The sequence below is a fragment of the Schistocerca gregaria genome, chromosome 2, assembly GCF_023897955.1.
Source record: "Schistocerca gregaria isolate iqSchGreg1 chromosome 2, iqSchGreg1.2, whole genome shotgun sequence".
NCBI lineage: Eukaryota > Metazoa > Arthropoda > Insecta > Orthoptera > Acrididae > Schistocerca > Schistocerca gregaria.
The window spans coordinates 212,175,722-212,196,458 of NC_064921.1; the positions used below are offsets into that span (position 1 = coordinate 212,175,722).

The 20,737-nt window shown below is 43.5% G+C and overlaps 1 protein-coding gene across 1 annotated transcript in view; it reads left to right on the top strand.

Annotated features, from left to right (window-relative positions):
- Window positions 1-20,737, top strand: part of LOC126335702 (Down syndrome cell adhesion molecule-like protein Dscam2) — a 1,471,118-nt gene that overhangs the window by 1,178,790 nt on the left and 271,591 nt on the right. The window contains exon 11 of the mRNA XM_049999160.1: window positions 17,954-18,059. Coding sequence (XP_049855117.1) covers window positions 17,954-18,059 — 106 coding nt within the window. The remainder of the gene's footprint in view (window positions 1-17,953; window positions 18,060-20,737) is intronic.

The following is a 20,737-nucleotide window of genomic DNA, read 5'->3' on the forward strand; positions in this document are numbered from 1 at the left end:
ATCGGCTATAAACTGATTAGTACTATGAATACTTGCCGAGGATCTTTGAGGCACTAGTCTTCAGAGCTTGGTCAGTGGTCAGCTGATATTTGTCACCTGTGGTCGTCCTCTTGCGATACCTTCTGCTATAAATGACTGGAAGTTCAGTTCACAGTAACATCTCCAACACTGGAAGGAGTAAATTCAATACGGGAGGCGTTTGCGAGTACTGTACACTAAAAGTTAGTTTTCTCCAGCGCCGTACATGTACATAGATTTGAATTTAACGTCCCATCGTCATCGAGGTAATCAGAGACGGAGCAGAGGCTCGGAGTGTTTCAAGGATGGGGAAGGAAATTGGCCGTGCCCTTTCAAAGGAACCATCCCGGTATTTGCCTGGAACTATTTAGGGAAACCACGGGAAACCTAAAACTGGACGGTTGATCGCGTATTTTAACCGTCGGCCTCCCGCAAGCGAGAACAGTGTGCTGCAAGCAAATAGATGGCCATGAATTCAGTTCCTAGTTATATACAATTTTACTGATTATATACTGTGCAGCGCAACTCCTAACGAAGAATGAACATCGCAGATACTACTGTTCCATAGATTATCTCGAAAATGTAGGCCACTGAAGTTTATGCACGCAACTGAATGTTATACGCATACTACTTACTCATTTCTGATTAGATTTTACAGCTAGAGGCAACATGTAGAATGATATGTGGTCAGTCGTTAGTGGTTGCTTGGTGAGTGAAAATACCGTGCAATAGGAAACTGAGCATCATTCATAACAAAACACAACTTGTTATTCTCAAAGGCGCTGCGAAAAATTATAACAACTTTTGTAAACTCTCGTCGCCAGTTTTGTAAAGTGCTCGTCGCTACTGCTATGGAAGCCGAGTTCCACCGTTAGAGTAGGCCGAGTTTCTATGTTGGTGAAACGGCTTCGGGTGCAGTACGCCGCTGGGACAATTTCTCCCTGTCACAGTTACACAGCTGTGCTCCAGAGTCAGGTAACAGGGTAGGGATAAAAATAGAATCGAGGTCACACAAATGACTTAAAGTAGTCTACTTATCATTTTGACTTGTCGAATAATCACGTTTGCAACACTGCATGTAACACTCCACAAAAAAGGCCCTCAGTGCCTAAGCGCAAATAACCGTAGGTAGATTTCACAGTACACAGCAAATGTAGCTTACAACTACTGCCTGTTAACTTCTAAGATTTCACTAAACGACGTTCCCTTTGTAAGTCGGCCCTGGACGATGATCTATAACGAAGTGGGCGAAAGCTGCTCTTCTATCTTCCGAGTAGACTTCTATCAGTTGTCGTCCGGTCATTGGAGGATAGAATACGGCCTGGAATTGGGCGAGGCGAAGTCGCTATCTTCATCGTTAGCGCCGCCCGTGGCGCTGGTGTAACTCGCGCAAATGGCGAGCCTAGGAAGAAAACCAAGAAAGAATATTTACTGTCCTTTCCTTTGTATCAGACATATAATCATATGACGATTTTTATTTGCAATTATTTTAATGCTTTGAGTGACCAAATGTTCTATCCAGCAGCACAATGAAATATATGTCCGTATGTGCTCTTTTGGAAAAGTAACCAATGATACTGTTGAATTTATTATACTTTCTAACCATACTATGAGTTATGGGCTGGCAAATTTTAATACCAAGGAAGTAGGAATAGTGAGCTCAAATAGTCCGAAAACAATCTTGTTCGGACGACACAGCAAGAATTACAACAATACAATAAGGAAATCTATGATTATAGAATCAGGTAGCCTGGGCTGGCAAATTTTAATACCAAGGAATTAGGAATAGTGAGCTGAAAAATTCCGAAAACAATCTTGTTCGGACGACACAGCAAGAATTACAACAATACAATAAGGAAATCTATGATTATAGAATCAGGTAGCCTGGTGAGTTACAATTGGCTCCGAAAACAATCTCAGTGCCAAACGTATGTCCTTAGGAGGAAGAAATTTCCAAAAAGGACTGAGGTTCACATAGATCTCTCGACCATGGAAATAAATGTATCAGAGTCAGTTTCGCGACTTTCCTGAAACGCTTATTCAGAGGTAACCTAGCAGTCTGCGCCATCAGCTACATCTGTATAAGACCGTTCACCCACTAGTCCATTTGAGACTATGCTACCCAGACTATAACTCATAATTGTAAGAGTGTTAGAAACCGTAGAGAAAGTGGCTACATTATCTGTATAGTGTATCCTCCAGATTCTGAATCTTTCACGTGCAATCCATTGCACGATCAGCAAGTACTTTATCTGGCGCTGAACTACGCTATCGCCTTGAAGTCATTCTTACAGATCCAAAACAAACATTGAAGAATGTCAGTGAGCCGTACCGGAAAGATCGATAGCTCCTGTGACGCTCCTAGATTCCAGAGATTCCGCAGATTTTGCTCGCGAGGTTGTCTTAGCGTGACCGTTGACCGCGGAAGTGGGCAGTCTGGACTACGGCATGTTGACTTAAAGAGCACAGCACGCCATTTAGCAGCCGAGCTAGCATGTCGTCCGGCTAGGACAACGGACACGCATCCAGGATCGGTATTGGAGCACGCCCTGGAATCGACTGCTCCGGTCAGCCGAAGAGTGTATAGGAGGCATTGTGGCGCGCAGCCTGCTAAGCAGGGAATCACTCGCCACGACAGGACGGTGACACCTACGAGAGCCCCCTATCACGGTATACGCCCGTGTCAAAAAGCCATACGAGTGAGCACGATTTCGAACAAATTTAAAATTGCGGTAGCCCGGCTGCGTTGTACAAATTGAAATGGAATGAGGCCGTTCAGGCATCTAGTTAGGCTGGGACATTGTGCTGCGTGTAGCTTCGGCTTGTGTGTTGTTGGGTTAGTACTGTGACGATTTGGAATATTTCGGGATTCAATGCCTTCGTTAGCAGTATCGCTCAATCTCTCATGGCGTACTAAAGAGCTTCATTCTTGTTCTGTGTATTTAATGAGTTCTTAATATTCAGAAATCCAGTGTCTTGATCAGCAGTACATCCTAGCCTTTGTGGTTTACATTCTTCTTCTCTGTAATTAATAAGTTTTTAAGGGGGTTATTTAAATCGTAATTATATGTCAAATATTAACTGGACTTTCTTATGTAATTCATTCGCTGCTAAGTACGCTTTGCTTATCGCTGAGTAAATTGTTTGCATTAAGAAACTGCTGTATATTTGGCTCTATTTCCCATTTTACTAAACATTGTGCATTCACTGAACTTTAACGGCGAGGGGTACTACCTTGCCACATAGGCGCCAGACTAAGATTTGAATACCATTATATTATCATGTTTTGGAAGCAGTTTATATCTTATTCTATGTTGTTAGTTTAAATTTTGGGGTACCTCTTGATTGGTGAGCAGCTCGCGTACCTTTTTAAATTATTTTTAACCAGTGAGAACTGTTCGCTGTATTTTCCTTTGTTAAAGTGCATGTGTCTTGAGATGTTTTGTATATGTGTTTTAGAAGTGCCCGGTGCTTGCGTTATTCAGCTATTTTGCTTGGTGCTGCGAGCAGACTAGTTGACGACTCCGGGTTTTCAGTGATGTCTCCTGAAGTATTGATGCGAAGAGAGGCAATTGTAACTAACCAGGCTACCTCACTCTGCAATCATAGATTTCATTATTGTATTGTTGTAGTTCTTGCTGTGTCGTCCGAGCAAGATTGTTTTCGGACTTCTTAGCACACTATTCCTGATTCATTGGTATTATAATTTGCCAGCCCATAACTCATAGTATGGTTAGAATGTATAATAAATTCAACAGTATCATTAATTACTTTTCCAAAGGAGCACATACGGACATATATTTCATTGTGCTGCTGAATAGAATATTTGGTGACTTAAAGCATTAAAATAATTGCAAATAAAAATCGTCATATGATTATACGTCTGATACAAAGGAAAGGACAGTGAAAATTCTTTCTTGGTTTTCGTCCTAGGCAGAAATTTGTTGGCCAGCATTGATGGGTGAGAATGGAGCTACTTCTGTGATGGGGCACTGTTCCGGGGGTCTCTGGTGGCGGTGATAACGAGCCAGCACGTTGTGTAGCCTTTGCGAAGACATTGTACTATTGTAGGGGGAGGGAGGGAGAGGAAAGGAAAAGGAACGAACTAATATCAGCTGCATCGGAACTTTGTGTTAAATCAACGGCCACCAATAAAAATTTGAGACATACCTTGATTCGAACACGTGATCTTCTGCTTACTAGGCTTACTGCGAAACTAGGACACTGTGTTTATCGAAATTTGCGGACTGTCTCAGCACACCACCAGCGGACTCACATTTCCACATAACGCCATCTATCCGCAGTCCCTGTCCATGTCCTCCATGCTCGGCAATTTGGATTCCCGCTGGAGGAAATTATAGATGTGCATCCGCACTGAAGTTTGTGGATTAATTGGCCATCGTGGTGAATCTACCATAAGAATATGTGATGTGTGTGTTCTTTTTGACATGTCTGTAAAAACAGACTCGACGTGTTCATCTAATTATACCCTCAATAGTGGCACACATCCCGAGGAGGGCAACATGTGATAATAGCTGAAACCGTGGAACAGTTTACAAAGTGATCCCGTGTAAATGAAGGAGGAATTTTATGGGCACCGACTGAGACGTACGAAAGCAAACTGATTCTCATGTCTGTCATCTGGTAGATTCAGTTTTGGCATTATATTCTGACACTGTTGCTGCTGTGATGAATTTTAAATCAACTCGGATATTTGAGTAGCAGACGAGAGTATTGTACCTTGGGACACTTTTCAGGATTTCACCTCTAACCGGCCCTGTAATTAAAGTTTGATATATTCTCTTACTCAGTTTTGAAATGTTAGCACTCACTTTTTATGTGTCTAAGTCTTTTCCTGAAATTACAAAAGTTACTAAAAAAAAAAGCTTTTCCCGATCGTGAAAAACTGTTCTGATGTGCTACATTGTTATGTACCTGTAACAAATATTCTATTCAAATTTAAAAACATTCCAATGGAGAAAATTTTGTCAGTGATGTGTTTAATATACATACATCAAAAAAAGTAGTGCATAGTCCCAGTTACCAGAACTCCGGAAGACAGACATGAACTGTGAATATTGTATCATAAACTCAGTCCCTTTGACGGTCCAGAGACGTCACTAAACCCGCCCAAAGATGTAAGGAACCCTGTACGAGCAGCACCTATGAGTCGGAAGGGGTCCGACAGCAGATCATTTCCAGTCATTCGACCGGGAAGGAGGTACAGGCGTCGTGTTGTCTGTAGTTCAACCATGCCTAGACGGTCAATACCGCGGTTCGAACGAGACGGCATTGTTACTTTGTGCCAGGAAGGGCTCTTAACAAGGGAAGTGTCCAGGAGTCTCGGCGTGAACCAAAGAGATGTTGTTCGGGCATGGAGGAGATACAGAGAGACGGGAACTGTCGATGACATGCCCCTCTCAGGCCGCCCAAGGGCTACTACGGCAGTGGATGAATGTTACCTACAGATTACGGCTCGGAGGAAGCCTGACAGCAACGCCACTATGTTGAATAATGCATTTCGTGCAACGACAAGACGTCGTGTTACGACTGAAACTGTGCGCAGTAGGGTGCATGATGCAAAACTTCACTCCCAACGTCCATAGCTAGGTCCATCTTTGCAACTTCGACACCATTCGGCGCTGTAAATATGGCCCCAACATCATGCTGAATAGACCGCTCAGGATTGGCATCACGTTATTTTCACGGATGAGTGTCTCGTGGGCCTTCAGCCAGACAATCGTCGGAGACGTGTTTGGTGGCAACTCGATCTGCCTGAACGCCTGAGATGCACTGTCCAGTGAGTGCAGCAAGGTGGAGGTTCCCTGATGTTCTGGGGTAGCATTATATGGGGCTGACGTAAGCCATTGGTAGTCATGGAAGGCACCGTAACGGCTGTATGATAGGTGAATTCCATGTTCCCAACGATAGTGCAACCATAACGACAGCATATCGGCGAGGCATTCGACTTCATGGAAGACAATTCGCGTCCCCATTGCGCACCTGTTGCTAATGCCTTCCTTCAGAATAACGACATCGATCGACTAGAGTCGCCAGCATGTTCTCCAGACACAAACCCTATCGAAGGGGTCTGGGATGGATTGAAAAGGGCTGTCTATGGATGACGTGACCCACCAACCACTCTGAGGAATATACTTCGAATAGCGGTTGAGGTTTGGGACAATCTGGACCAACAGTGGCTTCATGAACTTGTGGTTAGTATGCCACGACGAATACAGGCATACATCAATGCAAGAGGACGTGCGACTGGGTATTAGAGGTACCGGTGTGTGCAGCAATGTGGACCACCACCTCTGAAGGTCTCGCTGTATGGTGGTACAATATGCAATGTGTCGTTTCATAAGCAATAAAAAGGGCGCAAAATGATGTTTATGTTGGTCTCTATTCCAATTTTCTGCACAGGTTCCGGAACTCGCTGAACCGAGGTAATGAAAAACTATTTTTGATGTGTGTAATACGCGTTACGTCATTACTCTACTACACACCTACATTCAATAAGTGAAAACCAATGAAGAAGTACTATGAAAAACAGAAGTTAAAACCATCTGTAGTAGAAATGTTGTCAACAAACACAAATTTCCATATTAAAGACGTGAAACATTATGAAGGCGTTAAAGAAACTCGGTTCATATGGTAAAATGATGTTTTCTATGACAGAAGAATTTCTTCCGTTTTTTTGTTCAAGGTAAAATTTGGTGCACGACCGACAAAAAGTATAGCTCATCTGACATAAAAATGCACAGAATTTTACTCACCATAAAATTTTCTAGGTGAAGAATTAACAGTATCCTTCAAATAGCTTTAATAACATCACACATAACTTAAATATATAGAACTCGAAGTATTTACAAATGCTGCACACAAAGCAACCGCTTGTCTCAAACTACAAGAACAGTAAAAAATGCAGAAAACTTCATCATGTGCTTTCTAGTACGCATTCTTCACGCAGTTTTGAACTCCGTCTCTAGAATGAAACCTCTACAAGGAAACGTCTTGTGATAGTCGGTACACGATTCTTCGGGTTCAACATTCTCCCATACTAAAAAGACGAGGCTGAACTGCAGAGAGGAAAAATCAACAAACTAAAGAAATATAAGTTTGTCAATTTTTCTTGTTTTTATTCAAACTACTTTATCTAAATAACGTAATACGTTTGTTAAGGAAACTTTTACAAAACTCTAGTGCATATGCCACACCACGGCAATCTAAGAAGGTAGTGATACATTATTTAACAAACGGTTGTATACAACACTACAGATCTTCAGCCTCTGCATTTTCTTATTCATGAAACAGTTCGCCTTTTGGAACTGCGCTAATATCCCCAGTTTCCTAAATGTATGTTATTGTGTAACCTAATTCCGGGTTATACAGTATTGTGATCAGGCGGTCTGAGCGTCACCTTTAGGCATTGCAAGCGGTCAGCACCTATACATCGTAAAGTTCAAGCTGAAAATCGAGGCATCTGATTCTCGTATGGTAGGTAGTGACGCCGTTATTGGACTTCGCTGTTAAGGAAAAGTTTCGGTGAAAGAAAGTCCCAAGGAACCGGAGCACGTTTACGGTGCAGAGGGACTGCACCACGGGTTCCATTTCCAGGTAAGGTACAGCGCCGCAAGTGCTAACTGCCAAAAGGCGAGACACGGAAATGTAAAGTTCTGCATCCCTGGATGGAAATCGACAATCGCAGTTTCGACACCCACAAGACTGACGACGAAGAACGCCCTGTGTCAAAGAAACATTATCGTTTTCTAATCTCGAATCTCCGTTCTCCAACTTCCCATGTCGCCGAATCCCGCGTGACAGATTTTCGTAACCATAATGGAGCCATCAGTAGAATGCATGTCTCCCTTCCTGTGTGGCCTGAGGGACTGTACCTTGCTTTTTCGGTATACACGTGAGTGATAATAACAGCTGTCACCTGTGTAGCACTACATTCTCGAACCGCGCGACTTCTACAGTCGCAGGTTCGAATCCTGCCTCGGGCATGGATATGTTAGTAAAATTTAAGTAGTTCTACGTTCTAGGGGCTGATGACCTCAGAAGTTAAGTCCCATAGTGCTCAGAGCCATTTTGAAGCTGTGTAGCTTTCGGTGTGGACTTTTCTGAGTGTTGCTACTTCACCCTCGCCGGAGTAGGGATGCCGTGCTCCAGTTCTTTGCAGAGCGTTCCCAAGCATAGAAGACTGTTGAGCTGTGACTTCGCACGAGTGCTAGCTGTCAGCCACATCCTTACAGCAAGCCTGACTCAAGTGTGTGAAACCTCAACGTGATCGTCAGATATTCGTCGGGTATGTCAACTGCGCCTCCAGCGGTGCCGATCCGGCGAACGAGAAGTCTTACCCTATGGGACCGAGTGGAGTTGCATTTGCGTATTGACTGTATGTCCATTGCGCCAGTTAGCGCTTCTCGTTTCGCGTCTCGGTTTCCCCTACGTTAACACCTGCTGCTGTTGTCGCATATCACTAAAACCTATTGTATTAAATGTGACGTGTGTAGTGATTAGGCCATATACACTCCTGGAAATTGAAATAAGAACACCGTGAATTCATTGTCCCAGGAAGGGGAAACTTTATTGACACATTCCTGGGGTCAGATACATCACATGATCATACTGACAGAACCACAGGCACATAGACACAGGCAACAGAGCATATACAATGTCGGCACTAGTACAGTGTATATCCACCTTTCGCAGCAATGCAGGCTGCTATTCTCCCATGGAGACGATCGTAGAGATGCTGGATGTAGTCCTGTGGAACGGCTTGCCACGCCATTTCCACCTGGCGCCTCAGTTGGACCAGCGTTCGTGCTGGACGTGCAGACCGCGTGAGACGACGCTTCATCCAGTCCCAAACATGCTCAATGGGGGACAGATCCGGAGATCTTGCTGGCCAGGGTAGTTGACTTACACCTTCTAGAGCACGTTGGTTGGCACGGGATACATGCGGACGTGCATTGTCCTGTATGAACAGCAAGTTCCCTTGACGGTCTAGGAATGGTAGAACGATGGGTTCGATGACGGTTTGGATGTACCGTGCACTATTCAGTGTCCCCTCGACGATCACCAGAGATGTACGGCCACTGTAGGAGATCGCTCCCCATACCATGATGCCGGGTGTTGGCCCTGTGTGCCTCGGTCGTATGCAGTCCCGATTGTGGCGCTCACCTGCAAGGCGCCAAACACGCATACGACCATCATTGGCACCAAGTCAGAAGCGACTCTCATCGCTGAAGACGACACGTCTCCATTCGTCCCTCCATTCACGCCTGTCGCGACACCACTGGAGGCGGGCTGCACGATGTTGGGGCGTGAGCGGAAGACGGCCTAACGGTGTGCGGGACCGTAGCCTAGCTTCATGGAGACGGTTGCGAATGGTCCTCGCCGATACCCCAGGAGCAACAGTGTCCCTAATTTGCTGGGAAGTGGCGGTGCGGTCCCCTACGGCACTGCGTAGGATCCTACGGTCTTGGCGTGCATCCGTGCGTCGCTGCGGTCAGGGCACGTGCACCTTCCGCCGACCACTGGCGACAACATCGATGTACTGTGGAGACCTCATGCCCCACGTGTTGAGCAATTCGACGGTACGTCCACCCGGCCTCCCGCATGCCCACTATACGCCCTTGCTCAAAGTCCGTCAACTGCACATACGGTTCACGTCCACGCTGTCGCGGCATGCTACCAGTGTTAAAGACTGCGATGGAGCTCCGTATGTCACGGCAAACTGGCTGACACTGACGGCGGCGGTGCACAAATGCTGCGCAGCTAGCGCCATTCGACGGCCAACACCGCGGTTCCTGGTGTGTCCGCTGTGCCGTGCGTGTGATCATTGCTTGTACCGCTCTCTCGCAGTGTCCGGAGCAAGTATGGTGGGTCTGACATACCGGTGTCAATGTGTTCTTTTTTCCATTTCCAGGAGTGTAGTTTATGGTGAGATGCCCCAAAATTTATGACTTAGAGTACAGCAACACGGTACTAACTTGAACCAAAGCTAGTTCGATGATCTGCACAACAAAAAGATTGTTCCGTAGTACTTGATAATCTGTACGCAGAATAAACAACCATTTACAGACATTAAAAAAGAATTACGCATTAGTCTGTAGTCAGATGACGCGGCCAAATATTAAGGGGCTAACTTGCATGAAAACACAAACCGTGCAAGATCTTAGTCGTCATCAAATTAAATTCATGCACAAATAAGTGACATATGGGATAATGAAAGTGCACTATGGGATCAAAAGCATTCGGACACTCCCAAAATAATACGTTTTTCATATTAGGTGCATTGTACTGCCAACTACTGCCAGGTACTCCATATCACCTACCTCAGTAGTCATTAGATATCGTGAGAGAGCAGAATAGGGCGCTCCGGGAACTCACGGACTTAGAACATGGTCAGTTTATTGGGTGGCAATTCTGTCATATGTCTGTGCGGGAGATTTCCTCACTTCTAAACATCCCTGGTAAACATTTTCCAATGTGATAGTAAAGTGGAAACGTGAAGGGACACGTACATCACAAAAGCGTGTAGGCCCACCTCAGTCTGTTGACTGACAGAGAATGCCGACAGTTGAAGAGGGTCGTAACGTGTAATAGGCAGACATCTATCCAGACCATCACACCGGAATTCCAAACTGCATCAACATCCACTGCAAGTACTATGACAGGTAGGCGAGAGGTGATGAAACTTGACTACATCGTCGAGCGGCTGTTCAAAAGCCACACATCATGCCGGTAAATGCCAAACGACGCGTCGCTTGGTGTAAGGAGCGTAAACATTGGACGGCTGAACAGTGGAAAAACTTGGTGTGGAATGACAAATTACGGTACACAACGTGGCTATCCGATGGCAGGGTGTGGATATGGCGAATACCCGGTGAACGTCGCCTGCCAGCGTGTGTAATGCCAACTGTAAAACTCGGAGGCGGTGGTGTTATGGTGTGGTCGTTTTCTTCATGGAGAGGGGTTGTATCCCTTGTTGTTCTGCGTGGTACTATCACAGCACAGATCTAAGTTGAAGTTTTAAGCACCTTCTTGCTTCCCACTGTTGAAGAGCAATTCCGGGGTGGCGACTGTATCTATCAACACGATCGAGCACCTTTTCATAATGCACACAGCCTGTAGCGGAGTGGTTATACGACAGTAACATCCCTGTAAGGGACTGGCCTGCACAGAGTCCTGACCTGAATCGTATAAAACACCTTTGCCAGGCTTCACCGACCGACATCGAGACCTCTCCTCAGTGCGGCACTCTGTGAAGAATGGTCAGTCATTCCCCAATAAATCTTCCACCACCTAACTGGACATATTCCTGCGAGAGTGGAAGATATCATCAAGGCTAAGGGTTGGCTAACATCATATTGCCTTCCAGAGTTACCGATGGAGGGTGCCACGAACGTTTAAGTAATTTTCAGCCAGGTATCCGGATAATTTTGAACACACAGTGTATGTGAGAAAACTGAAAAACAGGAGTACAATGTCCCATGTGTAAGAAACTATAAAATTTATGATCAATTTTTTGAGAAGCATGACAGTTATGAGTGCAGCCTACAAGATATTTACGGTGGTGCTGAATGAAGAATGTTGGTTAATAAAATAAATCATGACTTACAAGCAATTTATGGAAGGGAAATTTTAAACCAGATTTATGTAATCAGGGAAATTACAATGGTTATATAACATAGTGACGTTGGCTGATGACAGCAATATGAAAGGATGATAGTTATCCTATTAGCATGTTTGTTGTTCAGCCCAAAGAATAGTCTGATGTAGCTCTACACCACAGACTACGCTGCACATGTCTTACCTGTGGGTACCTACTGCTAGCGACACCCATTTCAAACTGATTTTGCAGCGAAACCCTGAAACTCTGTGGAAAGTCTATTAAAAATGACTTGCCTTTTACAACTTTACAAATAAATCCATTATTTCATCAAGTATATCCATTAAATTCTATTCCCGATTCAGTATCTCAGGATTAGCCATTCGTTTCACATATCTAAGCCTTACCATTCTTCTACTAGCACCATATTTCTCTGTAATTTTATTCTGTTTTCGTCCACATTTGACATCTGTACAAGGCTACCCTATGGACAGATACCTCCTATAAATCTTCCTAACACTGTTTCTCTCTTTGTAAATGCTTTTATCGGTAATGCCAGTTAACAGTTTGTGTCCCCTCTACTATGGCTAAATATAGCTACTACTTTTCCTGGTCCATGTCCTAATCTATTAGCATCACATATTCCATTCAACTACATTCCATTACATTTGCTTCACTTTTGTAACTATTCCTTTTATATCCTCCTTTTTGACACTCTCCGTACCATTCAACTACACTTTCATGTCCTTTGCCGTCTCTGAGAGAACAACAACGTTACAGGCAAGCGTCAAATGTTTTATCTCCTCTCCCTGAAATTTAACTCCTTCCTCAAATATCTCCTAGAGTTCTGTCACAGCTTACTAAATGTACGGACTGAGTAACATTGAGGATAGGCTACAAACCTATTTCACTCCTTTCGACTCTTGTAACTGTAGTCTGGCTTGTGTACATTTTGTGAAGAACTTTTCACTCCACATATTTTATCCATGCTGCATTCATAATTTCAATGAGTGTGTCCAGTCAACATTGTCAAGAGCATTCTCCAATTTTACGAACTCTATAAATGTAGGTTTGCCTTTCGTCAACATATCATCCAAGTTAAATCGTAGGTTCAGTGGTGTCTAGCGTGATCCTTCATTTTTCAGAATCCAAACAGATCTCCCCTAAAGGCAGCCTCTATGAGATTCTCCAGTCTTTTGCAAATTACTGGTAGAAATATTTAGCAACCGTGACTTGGTAAAATAGTGTCAGCATCTGATATTTTTGGAACTGTTACATTATTCTAAAAGTCTGGGGATATTTTGTGTGCCTTCTATACCTTGTATACAAGGTGGAATAGTTTATATCTTGATAATTCTGAGGGAATGTCGCCTACTCCAATGGCCTAGATTTGACTTAGACCTTTCAGCGCTCTAACAAATTCCTCTCGCAGTATCGTATCTCCCATCTCATCTTTATTTACATCCATTTCCGTAATTCTGACTTCAAATTCATTTTCCTTGTATAAAGTTTCCGTATATTCTATACCTCTTACAGATCAGCATTCCCTGCTTAGTTCTAAATACATACCTGATGTTCAGAAAGCTATCTGTTTCATTTTTCTGCAGGCAGCATGTACCTTTCTCCTATTCATGCATCCTTTTACAGTTTTGCATTTGTACTCCGTCCCCACTTCCTTAGCTGTTTTTATCTTTCTTTCAACCTCATTTTCTAGATATCTGATTTCTTTTCGGCCTGCTACGTTGCTGCGCTTTATATTTTCTGCTTTCTTTAGTTACATTCAGTATCTCGAATTTTTTCCAAAGGGGAGCTCATCCATCAAATGCTGTGTGACTCGACAGCTGTGAATTTAAAGTTAATGGAGCTACAGATTTTTCTCAGTAATAATATTTAGAACACGATCCATAGTATAAGGTACCGTACCATGGAAGAAACTCTGCAGTATCAGTAAATAAGGAAGGAGAAAGATGATAGATTGCAAAAGAAGAGAATAACATTTATAACATCAGATATGAGTCATATTGTTATTAATAGGTTTCTTTATAAAAATGAAGTATACGCTACTGCCAGATTGGGAACTACGAGTTTGCACCTTCACGAATACGAACGGAAGACTTTATTGCCCATTTATAAGTTGAAAGCCCTTATTTAGCTAAACAAGCTGCAGAAGAAATACGGACAGAATCAGACGGGGCATTGCTTAGGAGCAAACCATGCAGCAGTATCTTAACGAATTGTGAGATGAAGGCTCTCTGAGATATGAATTCTGTTAAAGTCACACTTGTTATTCCAGCTGATTAAGCGAATACTACAGTGGTAATGAAGAATGAAGACTACTGTACTAAAACTAAGGACTTGTTAGCACCAGTTAGATACAGAGAACTAAGTGAGGTCTCACAACTAATAAGCTAATAAAAGCTTCTTCTATTTTTCCTTTAGACAACAAGGATCTGATTGTATTGCCACCAACATTGTGTGGTTTACAAAAAATTCGCCCACAGACCACCCCGGCACCCCGACCTGTGGAACTGCCAAACATTTTGCCAGTCTCCTACAGCTGTTTACAAATGGCTCTGAGCACTATGGGACTTAACTTCTGAGGCCATCAGTCACCTAGACTATGAACTACTTAAGGATAACTAACCTAAGGACATCACACACATTCACGCCCGAGGCAGGATTCGAACCTGCGACCGTAGCAGCAGCGCGGTTCCGTACTGAAGCGCCTAGAACTGCTAGGCCACAGCTGCCGGCTAGCTTTTTACAGGAAAAACTTACTTATATTAAAGGCTCTCGTCATTTTATCGAAAACTCCAAATTCATCAGGCTGAGCAGAAGTGTTCATGTTAGCTTATTCACATTTCTATTTTTGCTAGTATTACTTGCCTCTATTAGATTTTGTATTTATAATCCTGCTTTTACCCGCCCGTAGGAACTCTCCTTCCCGTCATTGCGCGTTACTAGTGCCCACAATGTCTACCTTCAGCCTATCGACTTCAATTTTTAAATTCTCAAATTTGCCTTCCTCATTAAATGATCGACTTTTCCACACTCTGACTCTTAGAACGCCTATTTTGTTCTTCCTCATGACATACTCCTGAGTAGGCTTCGCCAGGAGATTCGAAAGCGGACTATTTTAATTGGGAATATTTTAAGCATAAGGTTGTCGTTATTGAGGCACACAGTAAAGCTGCATACCATCTCAAAAATAACAGCTGTAGTTTCCTCTTGCTTTCCGCCGTTCGCAGTAGGAACGTACCAAGGTCTTGCTGCCTAATATTACAAGGCCGTACTGTTAATCATCCAGCATGTTCCCACTCCAACTACTGAAAAGTCTGTTGCCGCTTTTCAGGAACTACATGTTTGTGGCCTCCCCGCAGATTCTCCTCTGTTGTGGTTCCACATTGGTAAGTCTACCTGTATCGTTGAGGCACACAGGCCACCCCGCATAGAAATGTAAATAGAAAGGTAAATAATTCGTGTGGATGTGTCACTGACGTAAAAGGCGGATGTTAACTGTTAATGGTTGTGCGTCGGCACCAATCGACAAGGTAAAATGGGACAACACACCGTTCAAATAATCAATAGACAACAATATTCGTGTAAAAGAACAGTTAAAGTAACTCATCAGTGTATGTGGCCCTCCTGGAGTCAGCTTCATCACTGAAACGCAGCCAGCCTGTGTTTGTTACTTGGGGAGGGAAAGACTGGACGTATGAAATTGAATATCATACACCACGGTAAAACATTTTATTGTTCTCTGGTGTAACATTAAAAATGAAACCAAAAGTTAAATCAGTAGATAGAAATTGATCAAGCTATCAGCCCCGAGGCTGATGATCAGTAGCGAATCCAGGGACGGGATCCAAACCCAGACGCAGCCCAATAATCTGGACGCGACACGGTACCCACTGACCGGATAACGCTTACACCAGATACTTGTAAAATATACATACAGGTATCATCAAGATCAAATCTCAACAAATTAAACTCTAAAAAGAAACACAAAAATGCAGGTCGATCCGGTCAATTAATAATCACCTCCAGCTCAACGAAAGTTTCTTTAGAAACGACACAACCCAACCAGTACACAGAAGAGAAAATTATCATTAGGAATAAAGAAATTTAAGCAGTTAAAACACAAATTAATTACTGTAAAACAATGAAATTCAAACAGCTTAAGTTCAAAGTAAATAACAAGAAATAAGATTAGAATAAGCCCCAGGTCATGATCTTTAAGAGAGTCTAAGGTCTGTGAAATCTCCCCTTAACAATAACATGGTACAATAGGATCTGAATGAGATAAAGCCCCTTGCACAATTTATGCATGGCCGTAACCGGCCACCAGAACAGCCACAACTGCTACCTAGGCAAAACCTCTTGGACTAGGAATTGTACTCGGCCACAAAACCAAATATCACCTAACAGAGCAATCTACCCACCGGCCTATTTTCAGTTAACTAAACAGATAAATTACCACCGAAGTACATAAGTACCTAAAGATCAATAAAAAACCACTAGTTAACAAGCTCAGTTAACCACCGGAGCACAACACTGGTTGGGGAGGGGGGGGGGGGAGAGGAGGGGATGGAGGAATAGAGGGCGGTGCCTAATCCAGAACGCCGATAACCTTTAATCATGCGCCACACCGCCAGACGAAAAGCGAGGTCCTATTAATTCCTTGTGACAGTACACTATCCACCACAATCACAAATTTTTCTGAAACATGCTCACCCGACATGATCCTTCCGGGCGGAGATAGCCGGCGGTAGCTAACATGCGTGGCTGTGGCAGGTATTGTCCCGTGGGAGACGGGATCTTCCTCCGCAAGCTGCTGCCCATATGACCTCCGGTAGAAACATATCTGGCAGAGGTAGTTGAACTGATGCCTTCCTGATTCCAATGTGCTGCTCATGCTACAGAGCAAGACTCAGGATGCGTGTCTGCTAACTAGAAGACAACTTCACGCCTCGGATAATAGGGAAGTCGATTGAATCTATCTGGTAGGACCATATTTGTCCGGTTCGGTCACGTCCTCTCATGTTATCCGACCAGCCTGCTCGCCCACTGTCGACTGCGAACACTGTACCTCATAGCAGCAGGATGTAGCAGGAACAAGCGTTTAGTACTCGGTACTATCAGCAAATGTCCTCCAGCAACGCGTGGTCGGCTGGTAAGAGTACTCTCTCAGCGCCCACGCGTCTACTGACAAGGAAAGCTCACCGACATAACATCTTTGAACTCCGAGAGTGTAATGAGAGCTATCGACTCTCGCGAGACGGCTCAGTCTTAGCGATAAACAAGTTTATCGACGGTAAACTGAACTGCTGCTGATTTGGAACGTGTAAACTTCTGTTATGAGACACAGAGCGAAGGTCGACGTCTTCAGCCGAGAAAGCCAAAGTGATCACTTCACATCAATTGCTAAGAGAACATAACTTTGTGAGGACAAAGTTTTAGTGCGAGCAGAAGCATCGCGGCCTTAACTAAGATAATACTCCCTTTTTAAGGCACAGCATTTTCACTGTTAAACATTCTTGATGATTGTCTCCCATGGATTGCATGCGATCATTCAGCAAGACTATTTAAAACAGTCTGCAAGTGGCTGGTCGAGCACTGTAAATACCACACGACGGTAAACTGCTTGTGACACTGTCTCGGCCGTTGTGTTGTTTTCAAGGACCAGTGTTCAGAAAATTTAGAGAATGGTCATCTTAAGCTGACTGCAGTACGATTCTACTGCCACCTACAAACATTTCGCGTAAGGTCCACAAACACCAAATAGGAAAAATTAGGGCTCATACGGAGGTATACAGATATTTGTTCTTCCTTTGCTCTGTTTGCGAATGGAACAGGAAAGGAAACGACTAGCAATCGAAAGGACACGCACCGTACGGCGGTCTGTGGAATGTATACGTACATGTAGGTTCAGTGCTAATTCTCCGACACGCAGTCTTCAATAGTTACTGGAAGCAGTGTAGAGCTGTCAGTTCTAGGTTGAGTCATTCAGAAGTGTATCAACAACACGTTTTGGTACAAATGGCACCCACTAAGCATGCTAGCAGGGAATCATAAAGTAGTTACTTCACAGTGCTTATGTGTGTGTGTGTGTGTGTGTGTGTGTGTGTGTGTGTGTGTGTGTGTGTGTGCACGCGTGAACTAAACGACAGTGTATATGACTCTGTTTTTTCACTCTGTATATTTACTACATATTTTCCAGGTTCTTCATAGTAATTAATTTTATAAACTTTGTTCATTCTGTACACTAAAAACTGTTATGTTTGTTAATGAATTAACTAGATAATTTATTTGCAGATCCTTAAAATCTCGTATGTTGAACTCGAAGATCGTGGCATGTACCAGTGTATAGTCTCCAACAACGATGACAACGCTCAAGGAACTGCTGAAATCAGCCTCAGAGGTACCTCTGTAGTTTTACTTCCTTCAGTATTAAGTGTACAGACTGTTTAGTAATTAACACTACATATATCAGGTGCACAGCGCATACAGTGTTGTGGGATTGAAGACTACAATCAATATTTGAAGTGAAAAGTGTATGAAGTGTGAGGAGTAGGAAGTTAAAAAGATCTCATATGAATATTTTAACACTCCCGTAAGCCAGTACCCAGCATCGCTCTACGAGAAAAAGGTGTAATGGCTGTAAGCTCCAGCTGAACATGAGCGTTGAAAGTCTCCTAAACTAATTTTGTGGGAATAAACAAATATTTCAAAAAGTGACTGGTCATTCATTCAAATAATAAATAGTCACATGTTCTATAATATCCACAATGGGTAAAAATTAATATTTTAATTACCTACTTTTAGAACGTCAAAACTGAACAATAACGTAGTGAAACTGCGTCAGACGGCGTAAACAACATTGTGGTGTAGCAAAATTTTGAAACGCTAAAGAAACGGTTTAGATCACGACAATACTCTTCATCGGGAAAATAAATATTTCTAGTTACCAATACAGTGCTCAATCTTAGACCATTAAGTGTAGCAGTTATGAGAAAGAATACGGTTCGAGTCCTACATCGTAAATAAATGCTTTACAGATATAACGGATTCTGCAAAAAACAGTACGAACTTCAAAAAATATAAATAAATCGTAGCTAATTTCAAAAATTACACTTCGTTAGCTATACTTACTGCTAAAGTGAAGATCTTGATACGCATTGTGGCCTAAGAAAATAATATGCATCAGAATGAGTTACAAATTAGTATCACAGAATACCATGAAGTGATAAAAGTCATGGGACAGCGATATGCACATATACAGATGGCGGTAATACTGCAAAAAAATGTGTAAAAGGGCAGTGCATTAGCGCAGCTGTCACTTGTACACAGCTGATTACGGCCGTACGACGTGAGTTAACGGACTTTGAACGCAGAATAGTAGTAGGAGCTAGACGCATGATACATTCCATTTTGGAAATCGTTAGGGAATTCAATATTCGAGATCCATAGCGTCAAGAGCGTGCCGAGAATACCAAGTTTCATGCATTACCTGTCACCACGGACAACGCAGTGGCCGACGGCATTCACGTAACGAGCGACAGCAGCGCCGTTAGCGTCAGTTCTCAGTGATAACAAACGAGGAACACTGCGTGAGATAACCGCAGAATCATACAACGAACGTACCTGTTAAGACAATCCGCTGAATTTTGGCGTTAATGGGCTGTGACAGCAGACTACCAACGCGAGGGCCTTTGCTAACAGTATGACATCGCCTGCACTGCCTCTCCAGGACTCGTGACCGTATCGGTTGAAGCCTAGACTACTGGAAGACCGTGGCCTGGTCAGATGCGTCCCGATTCCAGTTGGTAAGAGCCGGTCGGAGTAGCCGAGCGGTTCTAGGCGCTACAGTCGAGCTGTCAACAAGGCACCATGTTAGCTGGTGGTGGCTCCATAATGACGTGGATTGTGTTTACGTGGTACCGACTGTGTCCTCTGCTTCATTGTACCGATCCCTGACGGGATATGGCTATGTCAGATTTCATGGAGATCATTTGCAGCCATTCATGGGCTTCATGTTCCCAAATAACAACTTAGTTTTATGGATGGCGATGCGCTATGTCACTGGGCTACAGCTGCTCGCGATTGGTGTGAAGTAAATTTTGGAAAATTCGAGCGAATGACTTGGTCAGGCAGATCTCCCGTCACGAAACCGAGTGCTAAAGTTAGTTACGATTAAAAGCATTAATCACAAGTAAATAAAAACTGGTACCGCAGTGGAACTCGTGTGGAAAAGTTAACGTCGAACGAAAAGTAACTTCGGCAATATGTGACAGTGCCAAGTAACATAGCTGACGGAAGTTGGACCATACACAGAAAAAGCTGCCACAGTTTAGTACAAAAGGTAAGTGAAAGAAATGACTCTTTACTTCAAAGACAATAATTACACTGACGCCCCTGCGATTGATGATGGTACCCTGAACATTACAAAAAGTAGGACATAGTTCCTAACTTTCTGTAGTAGATAGTATCCCTCTTCGCCCCCTGCCATCGGACCAGAGCGGTTGACAACTACTGGTTGGTGTACGTGGACGTGCTGCAATATGCCCCCTCCAACCGTGCCCCCAACTCATTACACATATGCTTGATGGGATTTAAATGGGGGAAATGGGCAGAGAAGTCCATTCACGGAGTATATTCTCATTCCAAAATCTCCACAACCTATGTTGTTCGATACGGTCGTGCACTGTCTTTTATGAAAATGAAATCGCGGCAGAATGCAACCCTGAAAAGACACAGCTGGGGAAGGAGTAGCGTTTCATAACAACGTTGACGAGTTAGCAGAACGAGTTCAAAGATGTACATGTCATTACATGCATGCAACGTTAGCCTTCCCACACCATAATACACGGAATTCGAAAAGAGTCATATTCAGCAACGTTGGACGTGCTCTTGTACTGCGAGACATGGGAACACGTAATGGACGCAGGAGCATTGTCGAAAATAATTGTTTTAGTGCTCTAGATTTTATAGTACGCGGAGGTATAATAGTGTATGGGTGTACAGACCTACAAATCGTTCAGCACGCCTAGTCCACAGAGACATGGGAACACATAATGGACCCAGCAACATGGTCTAAAA